Raw genomic sequence first — 27,943 nt, forward strand, 5'->3', positions numbered from 1 at the left:
AGCAATAATGTACGCTCCGTGTATACCTATATATTATGTACACATCCACGCAGAGACCGCGAATCGAATAACGCGCAGCAAATCGGCTTATAGTATACTCGGGCTCTAGTGCCAGTGCGGTAGTAGTCGTGCCGCGCAACCGACCGACTTTTTCAAAGCCCAGAGCAGCAAGCGCGGTATACCTGCCTGCATCGCATCTATATAAACATTCGCGATCGACGAACCGCGCGCGCACTGGCTGCACATAAGAAATTTTTCCGCGCCCGCGGACGTTCATTCGATTTGGCCGATTGGGAGCGAGTTGTTTACGTTTCGCCGATCACCTCGCATCAGGGGGTGAGCCAGAAGAGACTCAGTCAGCGCGCTTGCTTGCGTGCAGTGTACGTGTGTGTGTGTGTGTGTGTGTGTGTGCACATATATACAGTGTGTGAGACGAGAAGATTATTTGCACCGGAACTGCAGAATATAGACGAACGTCAGCAGCAGCAAGTCCGATGCTACGTAGGCCTAAGTCGAACAGGAGAAAACGGCCGGTTGGTGCTGCAGTTGCAGGCTCGTCAGGATTCGAGTTATTATGTCCGATGACACGGCGACGCTCCTCGGAAAAGCAGACTGGGTTGAAGGTGATCACGTCTGTTGTTTGTGTTTGTCTTTCTCTCTCTCTGTCTCTCTCGCACGCGCGCGCGGGTTATGTCCTGTCAAACGTTTTTTATCATTTATTTTTGGTTATTTTTCCTCCCGAATCTTTCTCCCGAGCTGCGCGATCATAATCATGTTTACGGTCGTTTGCGTGTTTCTCCACCTGAGTAGGAGTAGGAGTACGTGTGCGATGGCGAGTTTTCGTAGTGCGCCGATTTGATAGAAAAACGTTCGTTGCGTCCACAGAGCTGCAGAGGAAAGTGTTCGAGGAATGCGCCGCCCAATCCCGTCAGGGCTTGCAGGAGCCGGTGCTGCAGGGAGAGGACATCAGCGAGTCATCGGTCACCGCGACGAGTCAGGAGCTCGGGGATGATGATGTGCCGGTTGCGGTAATCGTCGATAACATCAACAAGAACTTCGCACAAATCCCACACTTTCGGTAAGTATCAGATCTAGTCTACGAAGGCACATCTAATATTATATTTGACTTTCGATTTCATGCTTAATGTTGTACTTATACACACGATCATCAGCTGAGGCTACTCATCGCATGTTTACATTCGACGGATAGGTTAGGTTTTTTTTTTCTAAAAAAAGGTCTCTTACCGCCGTTCGCGGAAAGATCAGAATAGAGTCTTTTATAACCGAGTTAAATAGTGAAGTCGAGGATTATAAAGCGTCATCGAAACTTACATCGCTTACCTCACGTAAGCTTGTATTAGAATACCAAAAGACCATTATTAGTTTTATATTTTTGTGCAAAAGCCAGAGGACTGTCTTCTTGGAGGAGCTGCACAAGTCCCTGAAGAAAGTCGCTCGCAACAATAACGTCGACTGGGCGGAATTCAAGGAATCATCGGAGCACTGGTTTCTCAAGCTGTTCAATCTAGTGCAGCAGGATGGCAACAACAACATTCGCCTGAACCACAGGTGCGTCTGTCACGCGTACATTTAATTCATTGACATATGGTGAATAAGTATGTACAGCTTCTTGTTAAAAAGGTATAAGAAAGCGAGGTATGGCTTTTCGACGTATATAATTCAAGCTGTTGCGTGTCGCTTCTTCCGCTTTGGCGATTTAGTATTAATACGGTTTGTTATGTGCCTATCGATTGTCCGCAAGCTGGCGTCACGACGTTATATAGGACTTCTTAAAGTCCAAGCACTTGTTGGCGAATGTCTGCGGGTATAGATTCTTTATCTACTGTTACACAGAGAATTACAATACGTTTGCTCTTACACTTGGCTACGGACATAAATCGATAAACTGTGTTGATTAAAAATAAAATATCGAAATCCATTGTAAAATTTTGAAATATTCACTGCGCACTTGTAACAATTACGCGAGTAAGCAAATTCAGCTCTTATCAGAAGTTCATTACCTCATCAACGCGGGCTGCTTTCTACTCCGCCGCAAGCGCAGCACGAATTCATCTCATCCGTAATAATAAACAAATGTGAAAAAAACTCGGTCGCGTAAGGCGCGAAATGGAAAAACAAATGTAGAATTCGCCGTGTGACTAAGACAGTTTTCTTGCTCCGACGTCCAAATAGTAAATGTCCATAGTTAGAGTTGCATCGGGGGACGCATGTGACTTTTCGAGCTTATCCGCGCAACGACTCGTTAGTTAGCTGTACGTGTGCATATGTGCGCCGACAGTATATAGCGCGAGCTAGCTCAGGTGCTGCGCGAGGCCCCGATAAGTCGCTTGCGGGCCTCGTACTCGCAGTCGCGTTAACGGCTGTGCCTCGTTGTGAAGTTCAATTTCGCGCAGTATTTTGTTGTTGTTGTTGTTGTTGTTGTGGTTGTTGTTGTTGGGAAAGTGCGAAATTTCTTATCGCGAGTGTGTGCAATTGACTGCGTTACACTGTGGTACTCCCAGTAAGCGTTGGTTTTAAACTAGCGGATGATGTGAATATTGTTTTGAGAAGCGAATTCGTATCTAGCTCGAAAAAAACCTTCACGATAATCCCGATTGAATGAAAGCATACGTTTTTCGGGATAAGAATAAATGATAGGTATACTTAGGTATTCGATTAGACTTTGATTACACTCAACTATTCTAGTAGATTTACCATCCAAACACTCACATTTTTCAAGATGACTTTGAATATCACTTAGCTTTTGAAAAATGTTACCGCTCAATGTCGAACTTTCAGGATTATTACAATAATCATACGATTATATGCCATTATCGGTATGGAAAAATGCGTCCATGCATTAGCATGGTTCACTATCTCTATTTCAATAATTGTTTACATATCTTAAAAACGTTATCTCAGAGTGACTTGTGAATAATCATGCGAAAATTGAGAATAATTGTCATAAATAATGCATTTAAATATATTTATAAAGTCATCAAAGCATTCGAGCCATAGTAAAAGACGTAGCAATTAGCAATAACAAACTTGAACTTCAGAGAAGTTTCGCGTATACACAGAGAGTCGACTTTTAAAATTTATTTTAAGACATTAATGCGCTACAATTTCGTCTGCTATGGAAATTATGGACTTCGCGCTTTGGATGATTTCTCTGTGCGACGCCGACCAAACGGCGGCGAGTTAATATACACCGCAACTGTGTTTTTTCTCTTCAAGGTTAAGTTCACTGTTAAGGAATATTTCAAAGCCGGCTCGCGCATCGCAATTGCTACTTTACGCGACCTCTCTAAATTTCATGTCGCGAAGAATCTCGATGGAAAATTACGAGCGTCGATCTCAAGCTTTCTCGGCGTTTTTAATAATATTTTCGGCATTACTGCTGCGGAGAAGCACGTGTAGTTTGGATTCATTTTAAACAACCTATTTTGTAGTTACATGCGATGTGGTTCATTGACACGCAATTTTAATAGTTTTATTATTCATAAACTCACTTGATTATCTCGCTTATAAATTGCTTGCAATTTTTTCGAAGGTAAGATATATTAATTAAAATGTCATATAAACCACACGTGAGTTAAATTAATTAAGCGCTTATTTTATGCCCGGTTATAAAAAAAAGGTCAATATCTTAATTACTACTTTTACATCCTCACAAGGAAATTTTAGTACCAAAGTCATCTATACAGAGGTTGCATATAACTATTGATTATATTGAACAAAAAATTAATCGTTATTAATAAAACCAACCATAATCACTATACTGACGACGCAAACCTGCACAAATACACGCGCGAATTTTCGGGGTCAATACGCGACTCTTGTTGTTCGTTATGCAAAGCTCGCGCCTGTGTACACACGCACAGACGCCTCTATACAGCTCTATCCTAGTGTATGCACCGTCAACTTATCGCTTGCGCGCGCATTTTCACATTATGCGTCGTCGTGGTAATCTAACGTTTTCCTATGCGCGCGCGCGGGTATTATATGGCAAGTGTCAAAGCACCGCGCTTGCGCTTTTGTATTGCTTATCATAATATACTTACTCGCAGCCCATTGTTGGTATAGTGCATTGGATAATTTTCAGCGTAAGAAAAGCCATACATAAGATTGCGTGGGGGTCTCGGTTCGTTTGATTATGTTTCGTTGCTCATTGTTTGAACAGATGTTTGAATGAAATTTATCGTGTTTGCCGGGAAGCTTTTGAGAAATGGCCCTTCTATATGTTGAGGCAGTTTTTGTGCTTTTGAAATGGCGATCATTTATGCATAGGCTCTATTTGGCTGTTCTATAATACATGCATCTGAGCATGATAAGATTTCGCGATGGCTCATACTTAAATATTCTCATTTGTAAAATAGGCTACTTACATTAATTTAAAAAGAAAAAAAATTGTATTCAAGTTAAAGTCCATCATTGCCGGGAGTAAATGCAATAAAACATCCGCGGAGATGACAGAAAGCTACGAATGACTCGCAAAACAAACGTAACATCGAAAAATGAACTTGCAAACATTATCGTGTCCGTGTGATCCGTTGTTCATCGACTATAAGCCAGCCTGCATCGAAAAATGTATCGTTTCAAATCTGTGTGGTCTAGCGATGCGCCGACGGAGGACTCGGAGAGAGATGGACTTTCGGTGGAGGAGCACAGCGATGCCATCGACGACGACCTCAACTCTTGCTCGATGAATCAGCTGGATACTGTTGGTAAATTTTAATTCGATTTATTTAACAACTTTTTTTTGAATTTACTTTTAAGGCGCCATCATTAAAAAACCAAAATAAAAAGTTTTGCGCACAGTTGACCTAATATTTTATAATTTTGCAGCGTCCTGTTACAGTCTCAATAGCAGCAGTATGGGGTTTGGGTAAGAGCGGTGTAAAACACTGAATTTTATAAATTTTTTGTTATTTTATGGTCATGGCGAAACCAGAACCATACAATGCTTATAAATAAAAACGATGTTACTCAGCACGACAGACAGTATGATGGAGTCGTCGGAGGATGCAGATCATATGAATGACGACATTTCCGGAATAGATTTAAAAGTTCGCATTCGACGTTATAATGCAGAGACCGTCAGTCTGAGAGATGATCTTTCACGAGCAGAAGACACGATTTCAGCGCTCGAGCGCGAAATAAAATCGACGAAATCAGCTTTGTATGTTTTTCTTTGGTTAAAAAAGTACATTTCATGCTTTCGTTTGATTGACTTTAGCTAATCGCACAAATGACAGTTTTCAATTGATTACGATTTTGGGGCATCGAATGTATACTTTGCTTACATAAATATTTATTACTATTTGCAGAGATCATGTGACTAATAAATTTACGCGAGTAAAAAAGGAAACTGAGGATCAGAGGGAAATGCTGGCAGACGCGGCACAAAGGGAAGAGTCGAACAAGCGGGATTTGCGGAAACTGGAAAAAGCTTACTCCACTTTAGAAAAAAAGATTACAGAATTGGAAACAGAAGTGAGTAATATAGTGTTCCGTCTACTATTTGCATCAAATGAAAAATTATTCCATGTCTACGATTTGCTTTACAGAAAGAAAATATTTTGAACTTGAAAGCAAAAATAGAAGCACTTACGAAAGAAAATTCAGAACTCATCAGGAAGCTTGCAGATTATAGGAAAAAGTACGATGGAAAGGTGGTTGAGTGCGGATATCTTCTAGAAGAGAATGAAGAAATGCAAAACAAACTGTGCGAGTTGAGCAAATCCTACCAGCAGAATGTCGATGTAAAAACTTATATGTTAAAATTAATAATTCTTTGAAACTTTACAGTTTATTTTTCTTACAGCATCTTCAAGAGAAGATTCAAGAGCTGCAAAATATGAACCTTGAATTGCAGTCGAAAATGATAAACAAAAGTGACAGTTCTAGCAGCCGGGTAATTTATTACTACCATTATAAATGTAGTTATCGAGTATTTAACCGATGTTTCAAAAGCCGTTAATCAATTAAATTTTTACTTCATAGTTCTCTCTGACACCGCCACCGTACAATCACCTCAACATTCACAGTACACCGTACAGTAACAAGATTCGACACCAAGACTCTCTCTACTCTGAATTAAAAGCTTCCGTAAGTTTATACTTCACAATTTTCAGAACCTTCTAGTAGCACGGCCATATATCAAAACGAGTATTTCCACCGGAATGCTACGTTTTGACGAAGGTCATGCGTGCCCGAAATTCTCGAAGCAAACTCCGTGCATTTCAGGGTTACAATGCCGAGGATGCAAAAATTCAAGAACTCAGAGAAGAACTTTCATTTTACAACGATGAGTTGGCTCTCATGGGACAACAGTTGGACGAGTCAGTAAACACGTTGTTTGGTAATATCCAAATATAGAGCGTCAATAACGAGTCAAATTTATTCTAGAGCATTGCAAGACATGGCTGCGGCAAGAAACGAAATCTTCGTACCGAGTATGCAGTTGCTCGAGCCAGATGGGATACAAACGTTAAAGCACAAAATCACGTCTTTGCTAGAACTGGTAATTACTTTTGCGCACGTCACTATTGATCAACTGACTGTATAGGTAACTAGACAGAAGAGGTACAGGTTCGGGTTCACTGGCATCTATTGCAGGCACAAAAGCTTTTATACTCCTGAAGTCGCGTGCAACGACGCTTACCGTTCCGTCCTGTTTGTTCCCGAAGCTGTGCTCGTTGAACGTAATTTTAGACTCGAATAATCGCGCTTCGCAAAATTTGAATTTTAACCCGCCTCTTGAATACACTTAGTTATCTCGGCACGTGGACTATCTTCGTATATTTATTTTTTCCGGGCTCTTGCCGAGGTTATATATGTACACGAAGATCCGATGCCGAGAGATGAGCGCCGAGATAAATAACTTACTGCATATTTTCATGACAAAAGGACCGGCTGTATGTAGTCGCTACGCATGGAACGCTTAAACTTGACCTCTCGCTTTTTTCGCTCTTCCGTTTTTGCGTGTCCATCTTGGAGATTTTTACTACGTTGATGGATACAGATGCTAAAAGAAGTCTTCCTTTATATGCAACTAAAATTAAGCCGCGTATATGAGTGAATTTATCGTTTCAGCACATACAGCATCTTTCAGTACGAAGTTTCGTAAAAATCCTTAGCGAGACCGCAAACGAGTTTTGTATTTATAACAAACATTTAAAAAAAACTTGTCGCGTGGGTCTAGTAGCGCAATTGTACTAATAAAGCCTCGTATTTTCTCTGTGCAGGTAAAAAGCAGTTGTACAGCCATCAAAGCGGCGACACCGCCTGCGATAGTGGCGTCTAGTATGGGGGAGGACTCCCGAGAGAAGAAGCCCGACGTGCTGCCCGAGAGCACGAAAACTAGCTATCTGTCCGACGACCGGCTCTTCGGGTGAGTCATCCTCTTCCCGCCGATTTTTGCCTCCTTATTTTTCCTAACGTGAGCTGCAAAATCGACACGGACGCACATACGCGTATATACACGCGCACATACTATGAGCAATCGGAAGTATGTGGATCAAGGCTCGGAGACAGTGAGAGATATGCCTCTCCTTTTTCTCACGTATATATACACGCGCTGCTCCCCCTGCCCCCCGTAAAAATAGCATTGCGGACCAGTAGGCGATGATATTATATAGGCGTTGCAGAGCACGTGGCCTTCCGCGATCTTCGTAAAAATAAACGGCGCGCGACCTTTTGCCGGCTTGCGACATTTTCGCCGCTGCCGTCGCTGCTGCTATGGCCAGGCGAGTTACTCCGGTTATTCTCCTTTTTGTCGGGCGGGCATACGTCGCGACGCCGGTCGCCGCGAGGATTTTTTATCGATATAACAACGATTAGTATAGGCGACGCGACTATTCTCGGGGTAATTGAATTTTTACGTTGCTTTCGCGCGAGCACGATGCGGTGCGCGACTTTTTGGATGGTTTTATTTTTAGAGGCGTTTCTTGAGGTTTATCCGCGCGACGCTGCTGATCCGGCTACTGGCGCCGGCTTTTGATATAAACGCCGCATTCGCTGCTACTTTTTGGTGTCTTAGTGTCGAGATCTGTTTATTGGTGTTTTCAGTACGTACGTTCAAGTCGAGTCACACAAAGCATAAATTTTTTTAAAGACAAAGTCAGAAAGTTAGTGGGACCTAGTTTACTGTATTATACGTAGATACAGGTGTACTGAAAGAAATATAGTATTTGATTTCAGAGATTTTCCAGTACCTGTCTAAATAAAAGATATATTAATTTATATACAGAATTCATATGTATTACGAAGTTATAAACTTCAACTATCTTGGGTATACCAGCAACTTTGATCTTTGCTTCTTATATAATTTGCATCACAGTGCATGTTTTAACAATGATAAATGACAACGCTTGGTAATGTTTCATTAAAAAATAAGAGAAATCTAATAAGTGTACACTTGTAAACAACACGAACCTTAAAATTTAATCTTTTATATATATTATCGCTATCGCGACAATTTCGTTGATCCTTATAAAAGGCTCGTAAAAAGTAATGACCCCGCAACCGCATTGTGAATGTCTTTCAAAGGCACGATTTTGTAATGAGCAATTCTCGTTCTTTAAATCATCACAGTTTGGTACGCTTTGCAAGCTTATACGAGGAAAGAGAAAAGGCGATTACTTTTTTTCGATTGAATTAAAATCATTTAAGCTTTTTCTTTTAACGAACAATATAATATTAACGTTTTTAACAAACTTCCTTATCATTGGTAGTCGAATTTATTTCGGAACTGCTAATTTTAAACAAACGGTTATACTTATTGCGGCGCATATTTAGGCTAATCGGAGTCATTACTGTATAACAGCCGTATCATAAAGTTGTCTGTTGTGAATGCCAAAATAAACTAAATCATCACGGCCATAATTTATTTATGCAAATGTTGTGATGATTTCGCATCGCCTCTCATACGTGCGCAATGTCACCTTACCAAACTTACCAAAAAGGAAGACCCGACGTGTGTAATTTACGAGACTACAAGGGTGCTTTGTATTTATGTTCGTTTTTCGTATGCAGAAAAGTGTCGCCGTTTACGGCAGCAGTATTCTGATTTACAATCCGTAATTATTGCATACTCATCGCAGTATTCGCAAACCATACTCGCCTCCAAAGTCATTACACAAATTTTAAACATTTTCGTTTATTTTCACCGACGCGTCACTCATAACGCGCGTGAAAAAAGGCTGAAATCAAACCGAAATTGACATCCGATCCTCCTCTCGATTAAATTTGCACACCGCAGCTGTACACGACGATGGAAAGGTCGAAAGTATATGGTCCCCCAACTTTAGAGAGGGTCAGTGAAACGGCGGAGAAAGACCTCAGCGCACTCACTCTGCGGACACGTATAATATATTATATTTACGAGACCTTGATCCGATTTTCGCGAGTCAGGGTGTACATACGGGGCTTCGATGCCAATCGTCGCGCGGACCTGATTTACATCTCCTTGCGGACGCTTCCCCTACTGGAATTCCGTGTTATTTTACTGACGAACGATTTCGGAGAAGCAGGAATTCCTCTTTGAACTCTCACGAAACGATCTTGATCTTTGCGTGAATCACACTGCACGCTCATCGGCTTTTTTCGATTGTGTGTTTTCGGTCGTTGGGTTTCACTTAACTGCGTTGCGTAACTATCAGGTGCATTCGAAGGAGAATAATATTTATTGCGAGGAGCGAGTTTTGCTAATTGATTTGCGACTTTTTTTTCTTTCTTTTCGACGACGAGAAAATGTAGAGCTGGTGTAGGGAGGGAGTTTTTGCGAGATGTTTTTTCGTTGCCTTTGCGGAAAACAACCGAACAGCTGTGTCAACAAATTGCTACGATCGGTAAAGTTTTGACTGATGGTATAAAATTGCTGTAAAACGGAGCTAAATATACATTTATCTTAGCGTAATGTCAGTTCAATTAGCCTATGTCGATTTTGAGATCTTACTCACGTTTTTGATATTCAATTTCACATCTCTTGTGATCGTAAAATATCACTTTAATAACTTAAACAAATTATAAATTATTCTAACAAATCTGTGGATACCAAGAATTATTATAATGAAACAAATTGAATTACTTTCTGCACACACCTTTTATTACCGAGAAAAGAAACATAAACATAAATTACTTTAATTACACCTGATACACTTTTGACATTTTAATTATAAGGCCTCGAGCACAATGCACACAGCACATATAAGGAATAGTATACGTATAACACTCTTTCTGGCAGTTCCAAGTGTTAAATGGGCAATCCAAATTTAGTTTATTGTGTGTTATGAAATTCGTATGGTCATTTCTATTTGAAAAAAAAAAATTTAATTTATTCAACTACTATATTTAAATTCGCTAAACAGACTCATGGAAGATTTCATCTTTCAACATATCAGTTTCAACAATCACATCCTGTAATACTCAATATCTCTTAGTTCAAACCAAACCCTCCGAGGAATCCCCCGTCGTTAAAAATTCCCCCAACCGATTCCCGTGCAAAAAGGAATCAATAGCCAACGATCCATTGTCAGTCCCGAGGTCTGCTCAGTGCAGATCAGAGCGCGCAAGCAAAAGGTGTTCAACGAGATATACACACTACCCTCCGTAGCGGCCGGCTCGGGACACGTACACTCCAAGACCTCAGTCTGCGCTCGACGCTCGTACGCGTCGCCACGAATTGCTTTTTCGGGCCCCTCGAAAAGAAACTCGTTCGCCCATTGTCGTGTGCAGTGCGGGTTTGTGTGCAGCGTCTCATTGTCGAGCGAAATTGCGGAAAGATCGAGAACGTTTCGTTGAAGATTAAGTGCTTCGGACTGATTTCATTATCGTTTGTGAATCCTAGGTTCGTATAATCAATGCTCTTTTTTTTACTTTGGCATAATTACGAGTTTTCTTCTCTAGCGCGAAAAGTCATACTTTCTTCACGACGATCGTGAGATTCTCTATGATGAGAAGTACGAATGTCACACGTTTCCACTATACTGTATGCAAGTAACGCTAGTTTTTATTTGAGTTTAATTAAGATTCACAACGAGTGTAGAAGCGAGGCGAAAACAAGCAGAAATCTTCAGATTACTTAGTTCATTAATGAGTGTACGCCACTTCAAATGATTGTAAGAAGTATAGATTCTAGAGATGGAAAGTTCGACGTCGGGAAACGTATATATTTCATAGTTATATACCGGCGAATGTATTCGCAGATATTTTGTCATATCGCCGTAAAGTTACACGTCGTATGAGTAAATTATTTATTTTTATTTAGTTGCATTTTTCGGCTCGCGTGTGTTGTATTCGTAAATATAAGTGATCGGGCTGAGAAGTTTTACAAAACAAAGCTCTGCAGATGGTTTGACAAAAATAGTCCGGTGAATCCGAAGTCGTAAACTACGGGAAGTAAGCGTCGCATATATATTGCCTCTTGTATCGCTAAATTTAAGAAAACGCTTTAAATATATACGAAATCGTACTGGAATTTCGAGCGATAAAGGGATCGTTGACACCGCTTTACAATAAACAGTCCGTTCGCGCTTGTCTGTTAAAGAAACTTTTGCGAATTTGTTTTGAAGTTGAAAAGACAATTAACCGGGAGATACAAGGGAAACCTACTTTGAATTTTTGTAAATGCAATAAAGTTTCGTAATATTTAGCTGGAATATTATACGGAATTTCAAAATGCTGATTCCGTAATTACAAGGTGTTTCGAGTAATTTGGACTTTTCAAATTACAATGAGGCCGTAAATCTCTGAGCATAACGTTTGAAATTTTACTAACTTAACTATAGAAATAAACTAATCAAATCTTTAAACGAAAAACTATTCCAAGTGATAGTATTACACGAGGATAAATCTCACAGTTATGAACCAGAGATCAGCTCGTCCGTGCATCAGGTGGTATATTACAAGTCGCGATCCTCTGGTTCTAATTAGCCCGGATGACATGTGTTACTTGCATACGCCAGTAATATTGTTTGCATCAGCGAGCGCGAAGGTCTCGGAGATCTCAATTCAGATTTTCGCACGTGTCAACTCTGCGCTATGAAAAAGATTTAAAAAGTGTTTACGGCGCGAAAGCGAGGCATAGCTGCGTTGCGAAGTCGATCGAGCGTATACCATAAGAGCGACATAGATAAAGAGATAATCATCGATCTGGTTTAAAAATATGTCGTAAGAAATGTGGTTCAGAGATCGACTCTCAGGAATACAGTTCGCTTGCCGTCTTGCCATGTCTAGAAGTTTCTACTTAACTGCTCGTATCTTTTCGCTCATTAAAAAAGGATATTTACCGTCTTTCCTTGGAATAATCTCCACGAAGTTCAAATCATGCGTCGCTTCTTAAAACCGCCAGGATATATAATCCTTCGATAGTAAACTCGCTGTAATATCGTCTTCGGAAGTCGTTGACGTGGTCGCACTGCGATTCTCATTTCGAAAAAGCCGGCCGTCTTCGGCGGCTCTGAGTTTGGAAAAAAATAAGGAGAATAACCGCTTGTTATATAGATCAGCGACGTTTAATGCCGGTATGTATATACGCGAACGTTACGCAAGAATCTGGTTAGCAGCGGCCGGTGTTGTAGGTGTTCCACGAGCCACACGAGTTCGTTATTGTCTAGTCTAGCTCTGCGCTCGACGGCTTGTGGAGATTCTCCGAGTTTGTTGCACTTTCTTTTTTGTTTTATATACCTGTGATTTGTTTTTAGTTATAGTGTAATAATGGGTGCGAAGGACATCCCGCCGTTCGTCTGTTATGTCATCGACTATCAGCTGCAGTATCTGTGCGTCGGCGTTATTCGTTACTTACATTCATTCTAAAAAATGCAGTGCAAAATAGTATAAAACGGATCGTTTTTTTTGCCATGAGATGTTTTAACGTGCACGATTTTCCACATTATGCGAGTCGCAACGAAAATATATTAGACTGTCCAGTTCACTTGTGGCAATTGCGTGCAATACGTGTTTTGAATATTTCACAATGAATAACGTGGCCATTTTTCATACACGAAATCGTTTTGATGCTACGAGAAGCGAAATTCACTTCTGGGATCCTGTTTGAGATCCTGTTTTTTGTTTTTAAACGAATATGCGTGTATGTGTGTACGTATTGTACACATGCTGGATGTTTTCTAATTGTATATGCATATGGATTATACGAGACTATGAAAATAAGCCACAATAATAATGTACTATAATAATACACATTCATGAAATCTTATTCGATAAAGTGCTGCGAAACAATGACATCAAATTCAACAATAACATTGTTTTAATAAATTTCAATTTCATCGAACAGATATGTCTCAGCAGATTTAGCATCTCATCTCGTATAAACATCAAAGTACCATAAAAGCCATAAATACTTCGACAACTTCCGTATTATCCCCTTTCGCGAAAATCGCGCAGAAGGCACTAATTATACAACTCCTCGATCACTTGAATAAATCAATCGACGCGGGCATAAATCTCCCTCGCAAAAACAGAAAACGTGCGCAGAATAAGTCCTAATTAATTGCTTTTCTTATAGATCAGAGAAGCTGGAGAGTGACCTGGTGGGTTCGGTGACATCGACGTTGACAACGATAGCCGACAGTAAGCAGTACGATAGAATCGATAGGTCCACGTCGCCGCTGCCGGAATCTGTAGCTTTAGTTGCCAAGACGCCAGAAGACGAGTCGACTCACGATCAAGAAATCATCATACCGATCGTCGAGGCGCTTAACAGAATCATCGAGATCCAAGGTGTGGACGAGGAAGAGCTTGTTGAACCGTTCAAGCGACCTAAGCCCAAGTAAGGCATTCCATTTTAATACTGTTTTTATTCTGGATTTGTTACGCTTGGTTTATAATTAGGCTTTCAATTGATTTCATTTGATAAAATACACTTCAATAATCGAGTTTTCCGTTATTGTAGGCAGAGATCCATTCTGACTTTGAAGAAGCCGATCTTACTAGTAAAACCCCCAGGAGATTATCCGCATTCCAAAGCTCACGTGAACGCTAGCGGCGATGGTCCTCACCACAACTTCGTAAAACAGGAGCAGCCCGATTTCGGCAGTCCAAAGCCCATTATCGAAACCACAACGACGGAGATGAAGACTCTCAAATCCGAGTTTAAAGACTGCTCTGCCAGTCCAGACATTAGCAAGCTCGATACGAGATTCGTCACGACGCGACTCAGTGAGAAAACGTTTTCGGTAATAAATCCGGTTGGCTCCAGTACCGAAGAGAAGCCACTGGTCATAGCAGAGGTAAGCAGGCCCTTAAAGCCGCTCGAGATGACGTACTTCCAGACACCACAGCACAGCCCGCAAGCCGTTCCACGGCGAAAGTTGTCCGTCTACCAGCGGTCCTTCGACATAGATAATTTGCAGACGCCGGACAGCGCGCAGAGCACGAGCAACGAGAAGCGACGATCGGTCAGTACGCCCGACGTTCAGGAATCAGATTATAGCGGATTTACGCCTATCTCCAAGAACCAGCTGCTGACGACGTATAGGTGCGCCAACAGTAGCGACTCGTCGAATAGTCCATCGCCAAAGAAAAATGAGTTCCCGGTCCCTGGAACGGAAGACGAATCCTCTTTGCTGTTCAGCGAGGAACAAAAGAAACAGCCGTTTGGTCCTAGAGTCGCTAAACCGGTGATTTTTGCGCCCAAGTTTAAGTTGCCCGATTCTACAGTGAACCAGACGCATATAATTGAGCGGAATGAAAAGAAGCCTGCAAAGCCAGCCGTGGTTCAGGGGATGCTGCAGAGGAATTCATCGTTTGGAAAGATTTCAAGCAGTGACGCAGCTGATCAGTCGAAGATTTTAAGCTCTTCCCCGAACTTGGCGAGGAAAGACGAGATCAAGGCGAAGAGTGAGGTGGTCAAAACGGCAGCGACTACTTTTACCGTAGAATCGTGCAAAATCGGCAGTAGCAAATTGTCAAATGAACACTTGAATGTTACCCCGACTGATATCTCAAGCAGTGACAATTGCAGTATGGACAACGATTGCAGTACAAATATTTCGGATAGTGTCTTTGCAACAAATATTGATGATAAAAGCGCCAAAACGTACTCGAAAAATGGTAAGAAAAACTTAACTATTTTGTACATATTTTGGTAGTTTGAAATTCTTTCAATAGTCGTTAAATACAGTTTGTAGTATAATTGATTAGGTGAATATAATACTTGATTACTTAAATATTCCTGTTTCATATTATCGAATCAGGGTCGGTAAGGTAGCGATTTCACGTTTCTTTAAATTCAGGAAAGTAACACAGTCACTTTACTCATTCGAAAATCCAAAGCCCACTTAAATTTTTATAAACACATTAGCGTTTTATGCCTGACATTGCTACAGAAGCGTTTGGTTGAAAAGCTTCAAACAAAACTATTACCCTGGTAGAAATGGCCCTAAGAACTGGCCATTTATTAGGTAGTAACTAGATTAAATCCTAAGAACTGGCTAGTTACTAGCCTGTTGTTAGACTCATTTCTACCATGGTATTAGGCCTGATTAAACGCTATTTTCATCGAGCAAACACATATATACTACCGCAATGATCGATGATTTGCGCAAGCGTAGGTGTCGTCTCGGAGCTGAAGGCAACTACGACAGAAGCAAGCAGTGCAGCATCGGCAGCAGCGGTTCGCGAGGAGAGCATCATTCCGCGCTGCAGCAGCGGCGCCAGCGGCGGCGTAAACGGCTCGAGCAGCCGCGCGCCGGCAGTAGTGCGCGCGATGTCCAGCGGCGAGGACAGCTCGGCCGAGAGCGAGTGCGACGCGCTGCGGGCGTCGAAAAACTCATCGACAGCGACGAAAGTTGAGAACATAATCGAAGTTGAGAAAAAACCTGTTGAGTCGACGCCAGCGGAAAAAGCAGTTGAGAAGAAGAAGAAGCAGTCATCGCCACCGCTGTCGTTGTCGATGTTGGACCGTTCGGTGCTCGAGGTGGATAGCAGTGGGAAGCCTGTTTTGGGCAGAAAAAGGAGCAATAGTTGCACGGAATCCACGACTGCGAGGGATATCAAGCTTGTGGTGAGTTTTATTGTTTTCAGTTTGTTTGAAGTTTCTTGTGTTAAGTGCTGAATGGCAAAGTGAGAAGTTCTCCGCGATCTCCAGTTTCTTGAATGTTAAAGTTTCATGTTCCGATAAGTAGGCAGCGAATGTGACTGGAATTGAATATGTTAGCTAGATGCAAATAGATTGATTAAATTATATGAATGTTTATTTGACAGTCATTTTTAAATTTAATACTTTTTCAACGTTGTCTGTTCGCTATGCAATTATTTTATTAATTTTTATGACTTTCGTCCGTTACATTACTTAATCTAGTAAACGATTATAGGCATTAGATATCACAAAATAAAATGCAAAGTTAGGAGGCGCTTAATATAATATCAAAAAAATTAAATTTACAAAACGCGTATTATCAAGCATTTCAATGAACTTGGCGTGATCCTCGTGAGTGTTCGTTAAAAATGCTAATAATGTTCTGAAAGTTTTAGGAAGTAATCCTTTTTAGTAAAAAATCAGCTTTTCTCAATGATTCTAAAAATAATGGCACAGTCAAGCCAAAAACTTGGCAACTGCTGTAGTCCCCCTCTTGCCTCTTCTCAACGATTTTAAAATTTTAAAAGAGGCAAATAAAAAGCAAACTAATCTTTTTAATCTCGCTGAAACGACGCTCTCAACGGCATTAAAAAACAGCCGAACTTGTACATAATTTCGTATACTATACTTTGAATGGTTTGCAATAAATTAGCGTTCAGATTAAATTTAAATGCGATGCTATAAATACATACTGATTCGCGGTGAAGAATGGACGATAAAAATAGAATCATGTGAATGACATTAAAAAGCATGTAAATCGGTTAAAGCGGCACGTGGATTACCAGCCGAGAGATCAAGTCGTGGCGTTAATTTCTCATTATACATTTGACAAAACGGTATTAATCTGTACTCCAAAAGTCACCCGTAGGCGTATAAAATCGATCTATATTATTCAATTAAATCCGCGCTGATGTTCAATAAAGAAATCCAATAATAGTCTCAACTCGCATAACTTGCGTCTAATCGTACCAAAAAAAGTCCGCAATCAAGCCGCCAGCAACGCAGTCTAAACAAGAGCTGCAAGCTCGATCGAGCTCGTCACAATCTGGACGCGCGCGTGTGCTCGAAATCCGCAGCGCGTTTTACTCTTTAAACGAGGCCCAATCAATCGAAGAGCAGTACTTCAATTAATCGCTAATTATGACAGAACGCATCGCGGCCGCAGAGATTGCGTCGAGCGGGAACCGCCCCGCGAACGATCGATCGATTTTGTCGAGCAATTGTCACTGATCAGTCGTCATTAAGGGACAAGTCGCGTTTTCTCTTCATTATAAACGATTGCGTGCGCGCGATGAAGCAGTATATAAGAGCGAAATGCGCAGACGGGAGCGACCTTCGCATTATGTAGAAGTTATAGATTGGAGCTTTTGAGCTTTTTTTAGGAATTGGTTTTGGATGTGTTTTGAGAAGAAATCTAATGGGTGTTGATAGCTGGTAAACAGCTCACAGAATGTAAAAATGAAACATTTTTTTTATATTTAATATTATAAAATTATATTGTACTTAAGTATGTCACGCGTCGATTTGCCGTACAAATTTGTCAAACCTTTTTCGATCTTGCACTTAAAAAAATTCACCGTAATATTATGCAGTGTATGAATACATTTCCAAATTCGAAATTTTTTGATTGACATGCTGTCACGAATCTCCATATAACGTTCAGCAACGTGTATTTTTTGCCTTCTAAGCTAATTCTAGCGTTCAGTCAAACGTTTTTATAGCGAAAATGATCGTTTTAATTGCGAGAAACTGCTCTTTAAACGATGTCCATGATACACGCGTATAAAAAAAAGTTAGACTAGAAACGAATCCGAAATATTGTAAATCCCTCACTACTTTAATTACAAAATCTTATACAAGAAAGAAGGTCGAGGTCAAGGAAAGCTCACCACCATCTGAAAAGCACGATTTCCGATATGCCAACTGAAAATTTTCCAGTGACTTGACTGAGCAACTAATACCCAACTATTAAACGAGGTTCATGAAAGCATTGGATTGCGGAAATCTCGTGCTCGACGTGCATATACCACACAAAGCATATAGGTGTGATATAATAAGATAATTGGAAGACGTATAAGTAGGTCGGGGAGAATCGGATCTTGCGACTCAGACAAGCGAAGGAGCGTCGGCGATAATTGAAAATGTGCGGATAATGTAAATTCTCTGTCACTGCCATGAACATTTTCTTTCCGCTGTTACGTGTGCGTAGTTGTTATAAGCTCGGTGATACTAATTTATTGAATGGAAGTGACGTCCTAAGAATAACTTTTGTTTTGCGACGCCTTATGCATATGATAAAGTTGTGGATTGTATTCATTATATATGTAACATATAGTAATCTGTTTATTAATTTTTATTGATTGTAATGTATGCTTTATCAGTAGTCTGGTGATGGAACATTTTTAGATGATCGCTTAGTAGGTATCATAAAGGGAAGGTAATGAAAATCTCAGGTTTCCACTCTGTTGTCGTATGCTATGCTTACATCTTCATGCAAAAAAAAAGTTATGACGGATTTTCGTTTGAAACTTTGAAGGTTTTCAAAAAGACTTAGCACCTTGTATAATATACAGGGCTTCATTTCCTTCAATTCTTATTGCGCTTTTTACTACTGTTTCAAGGCTAAAAATTCTCATATCGCGTCATTGAAAAATCTTTCATTTTTGTTGTCTGCTCGAGATAATATTTTTATTTCTATCTGTAATTTGCAAATCTTGTCTACTGTAGCAGTTTCTTTTTACCAATGATCGTTGATCATTATAGTTTATAACTTATTAATGGCGATAACTACAATTAACAGGAAACTATAATGCAAAAGTCATGAATTTTATAGAACAAAGAAATTAATCGACTATCAATAAGCTAGTATTCATTGATAGACTTTCAAGTTCTTTATTGGTCAAATAATAATAATAATCAAGCACCAAATGAACTATTACGAAACAACTCGCTATTCGGAATTACCATCAAAACTGTCTCCTTCTCTGTACTTACTTGTCACCTCTGTCCGAAAGAAACAAAATAAGACAGAGCACAACAAGAAAAAGCAGGAACCAAAAATAAGAAAAAGCTCTGTCTCACCGCTTACATCGCCGTTCACCTGATCGCATAACACTAATTGTCATCGTCGAAAAACTTAGCTACTGCCTTTCTCGCACGATCCCCTCTCTCCTCTCAAGTAAGACATTGCTCGTCTCTCGGCTTTTTCCCCTTGCACGTGTTGACGTGTATTTTTCCTTCGCATGTGTATACGTAGCCGCACGAGACGAGCGATTCTTGCAATTTGCCGCGCGAATTCGTATCGTCGAGATAGTGTGTTTTTTTAGCGAGTTCACTCGTATTTATCGATTCAGCTTTTTTTAAAGCACTGATGATTGCCAAGCGTTCGATGCAACGGCGCGAATGTGAAGTCGGTTCGATCATCGGCCTTTTGAGAGTTTTTGATTGAGTTGTTCTATCGCTTGAATGAGAGGTTTCGTAACATACTGTTTTTTTTTATTGGAGTGTATTTATATTAGATGACTTATATAATTTCGCTGTGATCCATAAGTTTTAATAAAGGAAAGACACTATTGAATAGGTCAGTCACCTTCAAATACTAGATTCTGATTCAAATTAATTGTTTTCGACTGTATGACAAATATTTAATTAAAAAAAAACACATGTTCTCTGGGCAGATGTAAGCCATCGAGTATCAATCAGTACAGTCAAGCAGTTTCAAATGTTTCAATAGAAGTTCAAGATCTCAATGGAATAACGCGCATGAAATGTCGTGTGAAACATTGACTTGCATATTAGCCGAGAGAGAAAAGCATAACGCTCTTAAATATTCCGTTGCACGTGAACGTATCTCCGCGGTTATGAAACAATTTGAACTTGAAAACGAAGCGCTCCGGTTAATCAACTTTTTGCCCCGCATATATTGAGGAAGTGTCACACTTGCCGCGCTTTTTCCCCTCTTTTTTCCAATATCTGCGGCACTCGTCAAAAACATCACTTCGCTGAACCCATGTACAACCGTCGACACGTAATTGTATGTTTTCCATTAATTGTTTCCTCTCGCAAGAGACCTCCCCGTCTACCATGTGAAAATCTCTATAACATTATTAGCATAGATTATATTTTTTTCCTGCGCGGAGGCTGTTAATCGAATCGACGATAAGAATTGCGAAAACAACTGCTCGTCTATACACTTTTAAAAGAAAAAAGCTATATACATCGACATCCAAGCTCTGAAAGCACCCGCGCACTTCTCAAGCGATGCATAAAAAAAATAACACAAAGCCGTATCAGTTGGCGTGGGCTCGTTTTTCCAACGTCGCATTTATTTCCCGAGCCTCACAAATATATCATATCGAAAAAGCTCCGCACAAAAGCTCTCTCCATCCGGCGTCCGCTCGCTTATATCCTGCCACCGTCGAAGGAATAATATTTGCCTTGAACTCGCGGACGTTGCCGCGATATTATTAGTGCGAAAAATTCCGGTCGCCGCTATACGCAGAAAACTGATATACTTCCGAAGGTAAGGTTGTCGAAATGGTTTGCGAGTGGGAGAGAGCAAACGTGAGTGACATTTATTATTGGAGCTTTCGAATTTAGCGCTGCATCGGGTTGCAGTGTATAACGATGATGCGCGCTTGGCCGATCGAGCTTTATAACGCGAAATTAAAAAGCGGCTTTTAAGCGAGTCGGCTTTTGATCTTAGAGGAGGTTTGTGGTTTTCGAAAAATTAGCGGAATTTCATGCGCGGCGAGGTCGCTTATTTTCATCGCGTTATTGGGACCTTCGCGCTGTCATCTGCTTACTGTCCTTTGTTATCGACGCTGCGGTTTATATAGATAAATATTGATGTTGGATTTATATTCGATTTTCACGTCAGAGCGTTCACCGATTGATGAATCCCCCAGAGATTCTGCTCTGCGTTGGGTGATGCAAAGCGAGGTGACTTTTTTCTATCTTCGCCGCTGATTTGAAATGAATCAAAATTGTTTAACTTGAATTGTTAAATTGTTTATGTTGAATTTTTTAAAGACAAACATCATCAACCATAAAAAGACTCTTTTACGCTTGTAAGTGGCCAATACACATTTCACGTTGGCAATTACATTACCCGCAGTGAAATCAACACACCTCTCCGAGCATTCAATAGCTTTTTTTCGCACCACTCGCGAATCCATACGTCTTCGACTCGGTCTTCTCGGCACGTTTAAAGGCCACTCGAGGTGAACTCGTTAATCTCATCTCACAAATACACACTTGTTAATTTCATTTCGTTATAAAATCGTCGTGGATTTTTTGCGTTATTCGTCGAATAAGGAGCTAATCGACGATTACGCGATCCGAGGCTACGCCAATATGGGTCGCTGCGGTTTTGATTGCCTATATAAAGAAGGATCTCCTATAGCGAGAGGTGCGAATTCATTAGCGTCAGATCAGCTGGAAAATCGAGCTGACGCCGCGTAGTTATTTATCTCCAACCGCACGAGCGTGTGCTGATCTGTGGTTTAAATTTCAATTGGGTGATTGTACAAATTTTCATTGTGTGGTAATGAAGAGCTTGAAAGTTCGTGAAATCGAGCTGACACGTGTTTCTCAATTTCAGACATCCCCGGCTGAGAACGGCATCGACAAGGACAGCAGCTGCCAGAAAGTCACGTCAAACACGTCGCCCCAAGAAGCGATTAAGGAAGATGAGAGTCCCAAGGCTTTCCCGAGCTGGTCCGACGAGAAGCTGCAGGAATCCGGAATCGCGAGTTACCCGGATATCGATGCGGAGATAAGGTAAACAGTCGGATTCTCGGTTCTCGATGCCTGGATTTGTTTGGGGACGAGTGTTTGAACGGGGCTTATACTCACTCGAACGCTGTGCATTCTATCGGAAGCCAACGTTTCGAATTCAACTAACGAATCTGCAAAGCATGCTGTCTTCCGCTCAACGAAGTATACATCGGCCTTGCTGAATCTCATTTAAACCGACATTCACCCTGATCCCGTATGGAGAAACGTTTTCGTTCCATCATCGCAAAAATTCCGTGTCTCTCGACTCTGACGCAATAACCCAATTTCACGAGCCGCAAATGACACCTTCTAAAATATTTAGAAGCCAAATAGCGTTGGCGTAAAAATCCGAAAAATTTGAAAGAAAAAAAGCTCGTCGCATTCCACTAAGCAAATGTTTTTCCACGGGCCAACGAGAGAGGGCGAGAGAACTCTTTTTCACTTAAGACACGCAGCGACGACGTTTTTCCACGCGCTCTGTTTCTAAAAAGACATCGTCAGCTGTCAAGGTGGTCGACGCGCGATAATAATCTACTCTGGTCGACGAGCCCTTCTTCCCAAGTGCGCGCGCGAGCGAGCGACAACGAATTTCGCGGCTAAGCGATGCGTGGGATATTTTTGGGTCTTTCATCTTTTTACGATGATCGCGTTTATTGCCGGCTTTGTAACGGGCGACTCCTCTCCCCGGGACTGTTATGTGCTTTGCGCTTTTATTTAGTCGCTTTATTGGTACACGCAGAGATTTTCTCGACTTTTATTTGATTTTGTAACGCGGATTATTTTTTCTTCAGCGCTGTCGTAACGAAGAATAATTCATAGAGGTTTTATTTGGGAAATTTCGCAATGTTACATTACTTTGTTAGTGAAAAGTTAGCGATCGCTACTGAAGACTAAGATATTTTTATGATGCTGCATTTAGTAAACTCCGGTTATTTGTGCTATAAGTGTCGATTTTTAAATCTTTTGATAAAGCGTATTTGCGGTTGAAAATCAACATTAAAATCGCAAAATAATATACGTGCCGGGGAGCTATTTAGCTGGAAATCCACGTCCGATCCAAGAAAAATAAACGGAATCAACGTCACACTTAGTTAAATAATTTAGCGATTGTGTGTTTTGATTGAATTTCATATACGATATGCATTTTTTAATGCAAATTATTACATAACTATATTAATGGGTATATATTAATTCATATTATTTTTGTTTTCAGCGAAAACTTGCCCGAGGAAGAACTGAAGGTAAATACTTCTTTCTTGTTCTTTTTGTTAAAATGGTCGTGGGTTTAAACTAAAAGCCGCAATGTAGGCTTTTTTGAGATCGAGGTAAATACTTCATGATAACTGCCAGGCATTAAACTTTTATCTCATTATACTGTGACTTAATATTTTTTACTTTTATCCTTTGCATTCCTGTGGTGGAAAAGGTATATATTTCTATTGAGACAGTAAGCACATTATTGTTTTTGTATTACAGTATAACCCTAAGTGAGGGCTAACCAATTTTCCTCTCATGATGCACAAACTACTTTATTTGCGACTTTACTGATGTCTGTACGCAACTTAATCTATCGGTACAGCAACAAAGTAATTGAAAATGCTTCACATAGAATATACAGTGAGTATAATAGGTTGCACTTTTCAAGGCAACAAAATGGCTGCACCTACACAGCTAAGTCGTGAATAAAGTACTATATTCGACATGAAAGTAAAATCGATCATTTCTCCAATCGCAGTGATCACCCGAGGAAAGACCCATGATTTTACTTCCGTGTATGTAATATACTAATTTTTTCACACCAGCAGTGAAAATACACATTTCTCGTCCTGGCACCCGAAAGAATATGCGGTACTTTTCGATGCTGGTGTGAAGAACCATTCAGACAGCTTGCATGATTCTACCAAGTAGTTGAGAAAATGAGACTGATTTTATTTATAAATGGAGTTACAGTAAATTCAATCGATTCAAATTTTTGAAACGTGTAATCTGCTTCTTTGTTGCATCATCTTCCTTTTGGTATTTGATCAAATCACCTCAACTTAATATGTAAATAACATAAAACAATTATGAGGATATTCAGAAAAACATTTTTTGTTTAATAGTCTCATTGTTATTATTTATCATTTACGAAGTCTAAAGATAAATCATATTGTTCATGAACTAAAATCCATTTGGGTTAATGAATATGCAAAATAAATTTAACAATGCATTTTATGTAATGCAGAAGAAGTGTGTATCATTTTCCGTTGGATTGAGCACAGACAGGATGACTCTCTCGAAGAGGATAACTCTGTCCCGTCGTCATCGTGATCAGGCTGAGAAGAACTTCAACAACGAGATTGTTAAAATGCAGCAGGATATTAAGGCAAATATTACTGTCTTTAAACTAATCATATATTTCAATACTCCGTTCTTATATTTGTTCCTGTCATCGCATCAGTCCGAGAATTTAAACATTTTAGTTATCATCAAACATAGACAATTTGTGAAAATTATATTAATAAAATCGGCCATAACTATTATAAATAAGTTGGCACAAATAACTAATACCCACATTACTCGGATTAAAAACTGTTTCAGCATACGCTATAAAAATATTCATGATAATGTATTTTGGAACATGATCGTGGGAGCCCATTCGGCAAAATGCCCAACTACTCATATCTTTCCCAATCATTCGAAAGTCATAGACGCCTCTAATAAGATATCGCACAGGAGCTGGCGCCTCTGTGCGTGGACAACGAGTCGCTTGAGCGGGTGGAGCGAGCGAGGCTGCAGTTGGAAATGGTTGCCCGATGTGCCCATCGAATATCTTGTAGTGCCGAGACCCTTGGCGCTGTGCACCAGGAGCGACGCGTATCGCGAGCTGTTTTACTAGCCGACAAGTACCTGCAGACGCTACGAGCCAAGTGTGAAAAGCTCGCCAATGAGCTTGCGGAGACGAAGTACGCGAGAGACAGACTGGTGTTGTGCTTCTCAGCGCTGGTTTCCCTCCTCTCCCTGAAACTCCGCTAGTATTAAGATTCTTCCTGAGAAAAATAGCTTTTGTTTCCAGATATTCCTGTTTTTATTTTCCCTGATGATTCTCCCATCTCAAATCCTTCCTCGGTGCCTGAGTAGTGCTTCATCTCTGATACTATTGTCCTATGTGTAGGGGTACTCAAATAAATTTGAATTTCAGGAGAATTCTCGCGGAGAACAACATCATGCTCGAAGAGAACCTGAGCGAGATGGGTGACGACGTTCCGCGAGTTCGGTATCGTGCCGTACCCAACAATAATCGTACGATGGTTCGAAAATGCAAAAAAAACTTGTTTGCAGCTTGAGCCGCTTTTTTGATCATTATTCGTTCACTACTTTGTTCATTTGATCGCTCATTTCTCTTGAATGTTGAGTTGTTTTGTCATGCATTATTTTTGTTCTGTATGATTATTTCTAGGGCAAGGTGTATTACGCTCACTAAGCTACGTTTTATCAAAACGATTGCTATCAGAGGTATTTAACAGTAGTTATGCTACAGGAAAATGAAAAAAAAGGACTACACTAAATTCAAGTGCCTAAGTTGTTAGAAATTACGTCAAATAAGTCAGATAACATGAATTTTTAATAGTATTATATTTTAATTAATTACATATGCAGATTGTAAAGAAATTCTCCTGACCTATTTTTGTTAACTTACACTTCGACAGTTTTTTAAGAACCTTTTGCTCTGTTTCATTCAACTTTTATTAACTAAAGTTCAAAGAAAGATTAAATTACAAGTGCAACGGTAATTATTACATGACAGTCGCAAATTAAAACCTGTCATTAGATGATCAGAGCGTATTTTTACTCAATTTTTTTTCTCATTTCAGAATTCAGACACTACTAGCTATTTGCAAAAAAAAAAAAAAAAAAAAAATCAAATTAAACATCATTACATAACTAATAATTGCATGCTATATTGGTTGTCACACGCAGCTGCAGCATACCCCACGCTTCGCACTTGCTTTTATATTATATTATTATGCCTATTATTCACAGTTTATTGGTTTCATCATAAGTTTATTCCAATTGATCGCACTTGCATATTAATGAGACACCGTTACTTTTGACTTTGTTTTTTTAGATGGCTAGAAGGAGAGCTAGCATAGCGACGATATCCCGGCCGCTGATGGGCAGCAATCTGGACATTACAAAGGCAACGAGATTACCACTTTTTTCCCGTCTTCTCTATATGTTTCTCTGTTTGTGAATATGCTTTTCTTGCGCATTCTAGGACACTTGTTTACCATGCTTAACGGGTGTATCCAGCGAAATAACATACTTTTTCGTTTATTTATAAAAATTTGCTTCACGCAGGCTATTTAGTGTAGACTATAATTGTTTGCGATCCAAGGCTGCTTTATTTCTGTGCTTTATTTCTATGGATTCCTGGAGTTACAACGATCTGCACGCATGCAGCATATTAAAACTCAAATTAACATATTGATAATCGTATAAACCCTATTTATAATAACATACTTGTATAATATTAATACATATTAATGCTGAAATAAACAGTGCATGATGGTAGTCAGTTCAATAACAAACGTTTAGAGCAGTCGCCTCTTACGACAGGCTGTATGCATCAATAATATTTGCGTTAATCAATTTTTATTTTTTAAAGTATATTTCAATTTTCAGGAACCTTTAAGACACCACAGAAACTCTGTATCTGGAAGAGTCAGTACGCGAAAAGCTTCACTATCTTCCGAGAATCCAGCAAAGTTGCTGGAGAATGAGAAGATGGCTCGAACAGAGTAAGTTAAATAACAAAATTGAGCTGTTAGACGAGCTTATTTAAACAATTTTGTTCACCATTTGATTTATAGCTTATTACTGTCTTGATTATATGTCATCATTTATTTTTAATTAGTTCTAATATAATCTACTTATGGTATGAGTAAACTAAATCTTGCGTTTTACTTTTTGCAGAAGTTCCGGTAGTATAGTAGAATTGCGAGACATTTCCGAGCAAATAGAGTCTAGACGACATTCCCGAGAAGAGAATAATAATAGTTTAATTCGGACGTCCATTAATAATTTATCAACAATTACTATTGAACATAACGTACATGCCGAAGAAGTAGAAGTTTGGCCAAATCAACGAGAAAAGATTGTTCAGGAATCAGCTAATGACAATGTAGTAAATTCTCTTGAAACAGAACAGAGGTGAGCGTTTGAATTGTTGATTTATAGATTGGTAGACTATAACGTCGAATTGATATCTAAATTTTTTCTTTATTTTTTACAGTGTTAATAGTTATCCGTTATTTTGTTGGTTATTGCGCAGATACCCAATCTGGAAACCAATGTTTTTGAGCTTGGTCATAGCCTTCTTACTAGGATTTTTCTTGGAGCGCGTTGTATCTTCGAGTGAACAAAATGGACCGCCATTGGCTTGGTGGTCCATCGAGGAATTACTTAATCGGTGTATCCGAATCGAAAACGTTAATGTTCCAAAGCCGATTTGAAGCTTTAAACTTCTACGTCATAACGTGGATTTTAATTTTACAACTATAACTATTTGTTAAAAGTATTTTTGAAGTACGTCGATTTTTTTATAGAAAATAACTTTCGAAGTAGTATAACTGTATTCTCTTTGTACCTGTATTTATGAGTTTTCGTGTTGTTATAAATTATGATTTAATAATTAAGTTAGTACCGAAAGATAATAAGTGAGATCTCAAGGAGCGAAAAACGAGGAAAACGAACTCCCAAAAGTGTCGATAGTGTATATGTAACTTAAAGCCGAAAACGCGTTTTTCTGGGAAGATAAATGTTCTTAAACACTCTTTACTGTCTTCCATGTACCTATGAAAGATGATTGAAGGTCATTCTCTAGGTGCTTTGTGTGCTCAAGAACAGTTCAAAGCCAGTCGACCTGTAAATAGATTCGTGTACAGTTATTTTCATTTAGATGTTATCAAAATTTAAGTCTTAAAAATGAACTTAAGTGGATATATTTACTGATCATTCAGTGATTATGAATTTTAAAAATAAACAGAATTATTTCCAATGCTGCTTCATTTTTTATCCATC

The 27,943-nt window shown here is 39.7% G+C and overlaps 1 protein-coding gene across 20 annotated transcripts; it reads left to right on the plus strand.

Annotated features, from left to right (window-relative positions):
• Positions 1-100: 100 nt before the first annotated feature.
• Positions 101-27,920, plus strand: LOC100680082. Of its 20 annotated transcripts, XM_031927263.2 has the most exons (27): positions 114-623; positions 886-1,078; positions 1,384-1,569; positions 4,618-4,727; positions 4,849-4,888; positions 4,994-5,182; positions 5,331-5,496; positions 5,571-5,765; positions 5,828-5,917; positions 6,007-6,111; positions 6,250-6,344; positions 6,412-6,526; positions 7,251-7,396; positions 13,529-13,792; positions 13,916-14,252; positions 14,376-15,075; positions 15,576-16,027; positions 21,705-21,883; positions 23,094-23,121; positions 23,307-23,327; positions 24,105-24,245; positions 24,596-24,825; positions 25,062-25,170; positions 25,989-26,060; positions 26,546-26,661; positions 26,837-27,073; positions 27,156-27,920. In XM_031927263.2, exons 1-27 carry the CDS (start codon positions 575-577, stop codon positions 27,373-27,375), a joined length of 4,785 nt encoding a protein of 1,594 aa, XP_031783123.1. In that variant the 5' UTR covers positions 114-574; the 3' UTR covers positions 27,376-27,920. The 20 variants fall into 20 exon arrangements, 14 of the variants coding, with proteins under 14 accessions (XP_031783117.1, XP_031783123.1, XP_031783120.1 ...); XM_031927257.2 differs by having other exon boundaries at positions 101-623; positions 13,916-15,075; XR_004344724.1 differs by having other exon boundaries at positions 13,916-15,075; positions 25,989-26,482.
• The last annotated feature ends 23 nt before the right edge of the window (positions 27,921-27,943 follow it).

Source organism: Nasonia vitripennis, chromosome 3, assembly GCF_009193385.2.
Source record: "Nasonia vitripennis strain AsymCx chromosome 3, Nvit_psr_1.1, whole genome shotgun sequence".
Classification (NCBI taxonomy): Eukaryota; Metazoa; Arthropoda; class Insecta; order Hymenoptera; family Pteromalidae; genus Nasonia; species Nasonia vitripennis.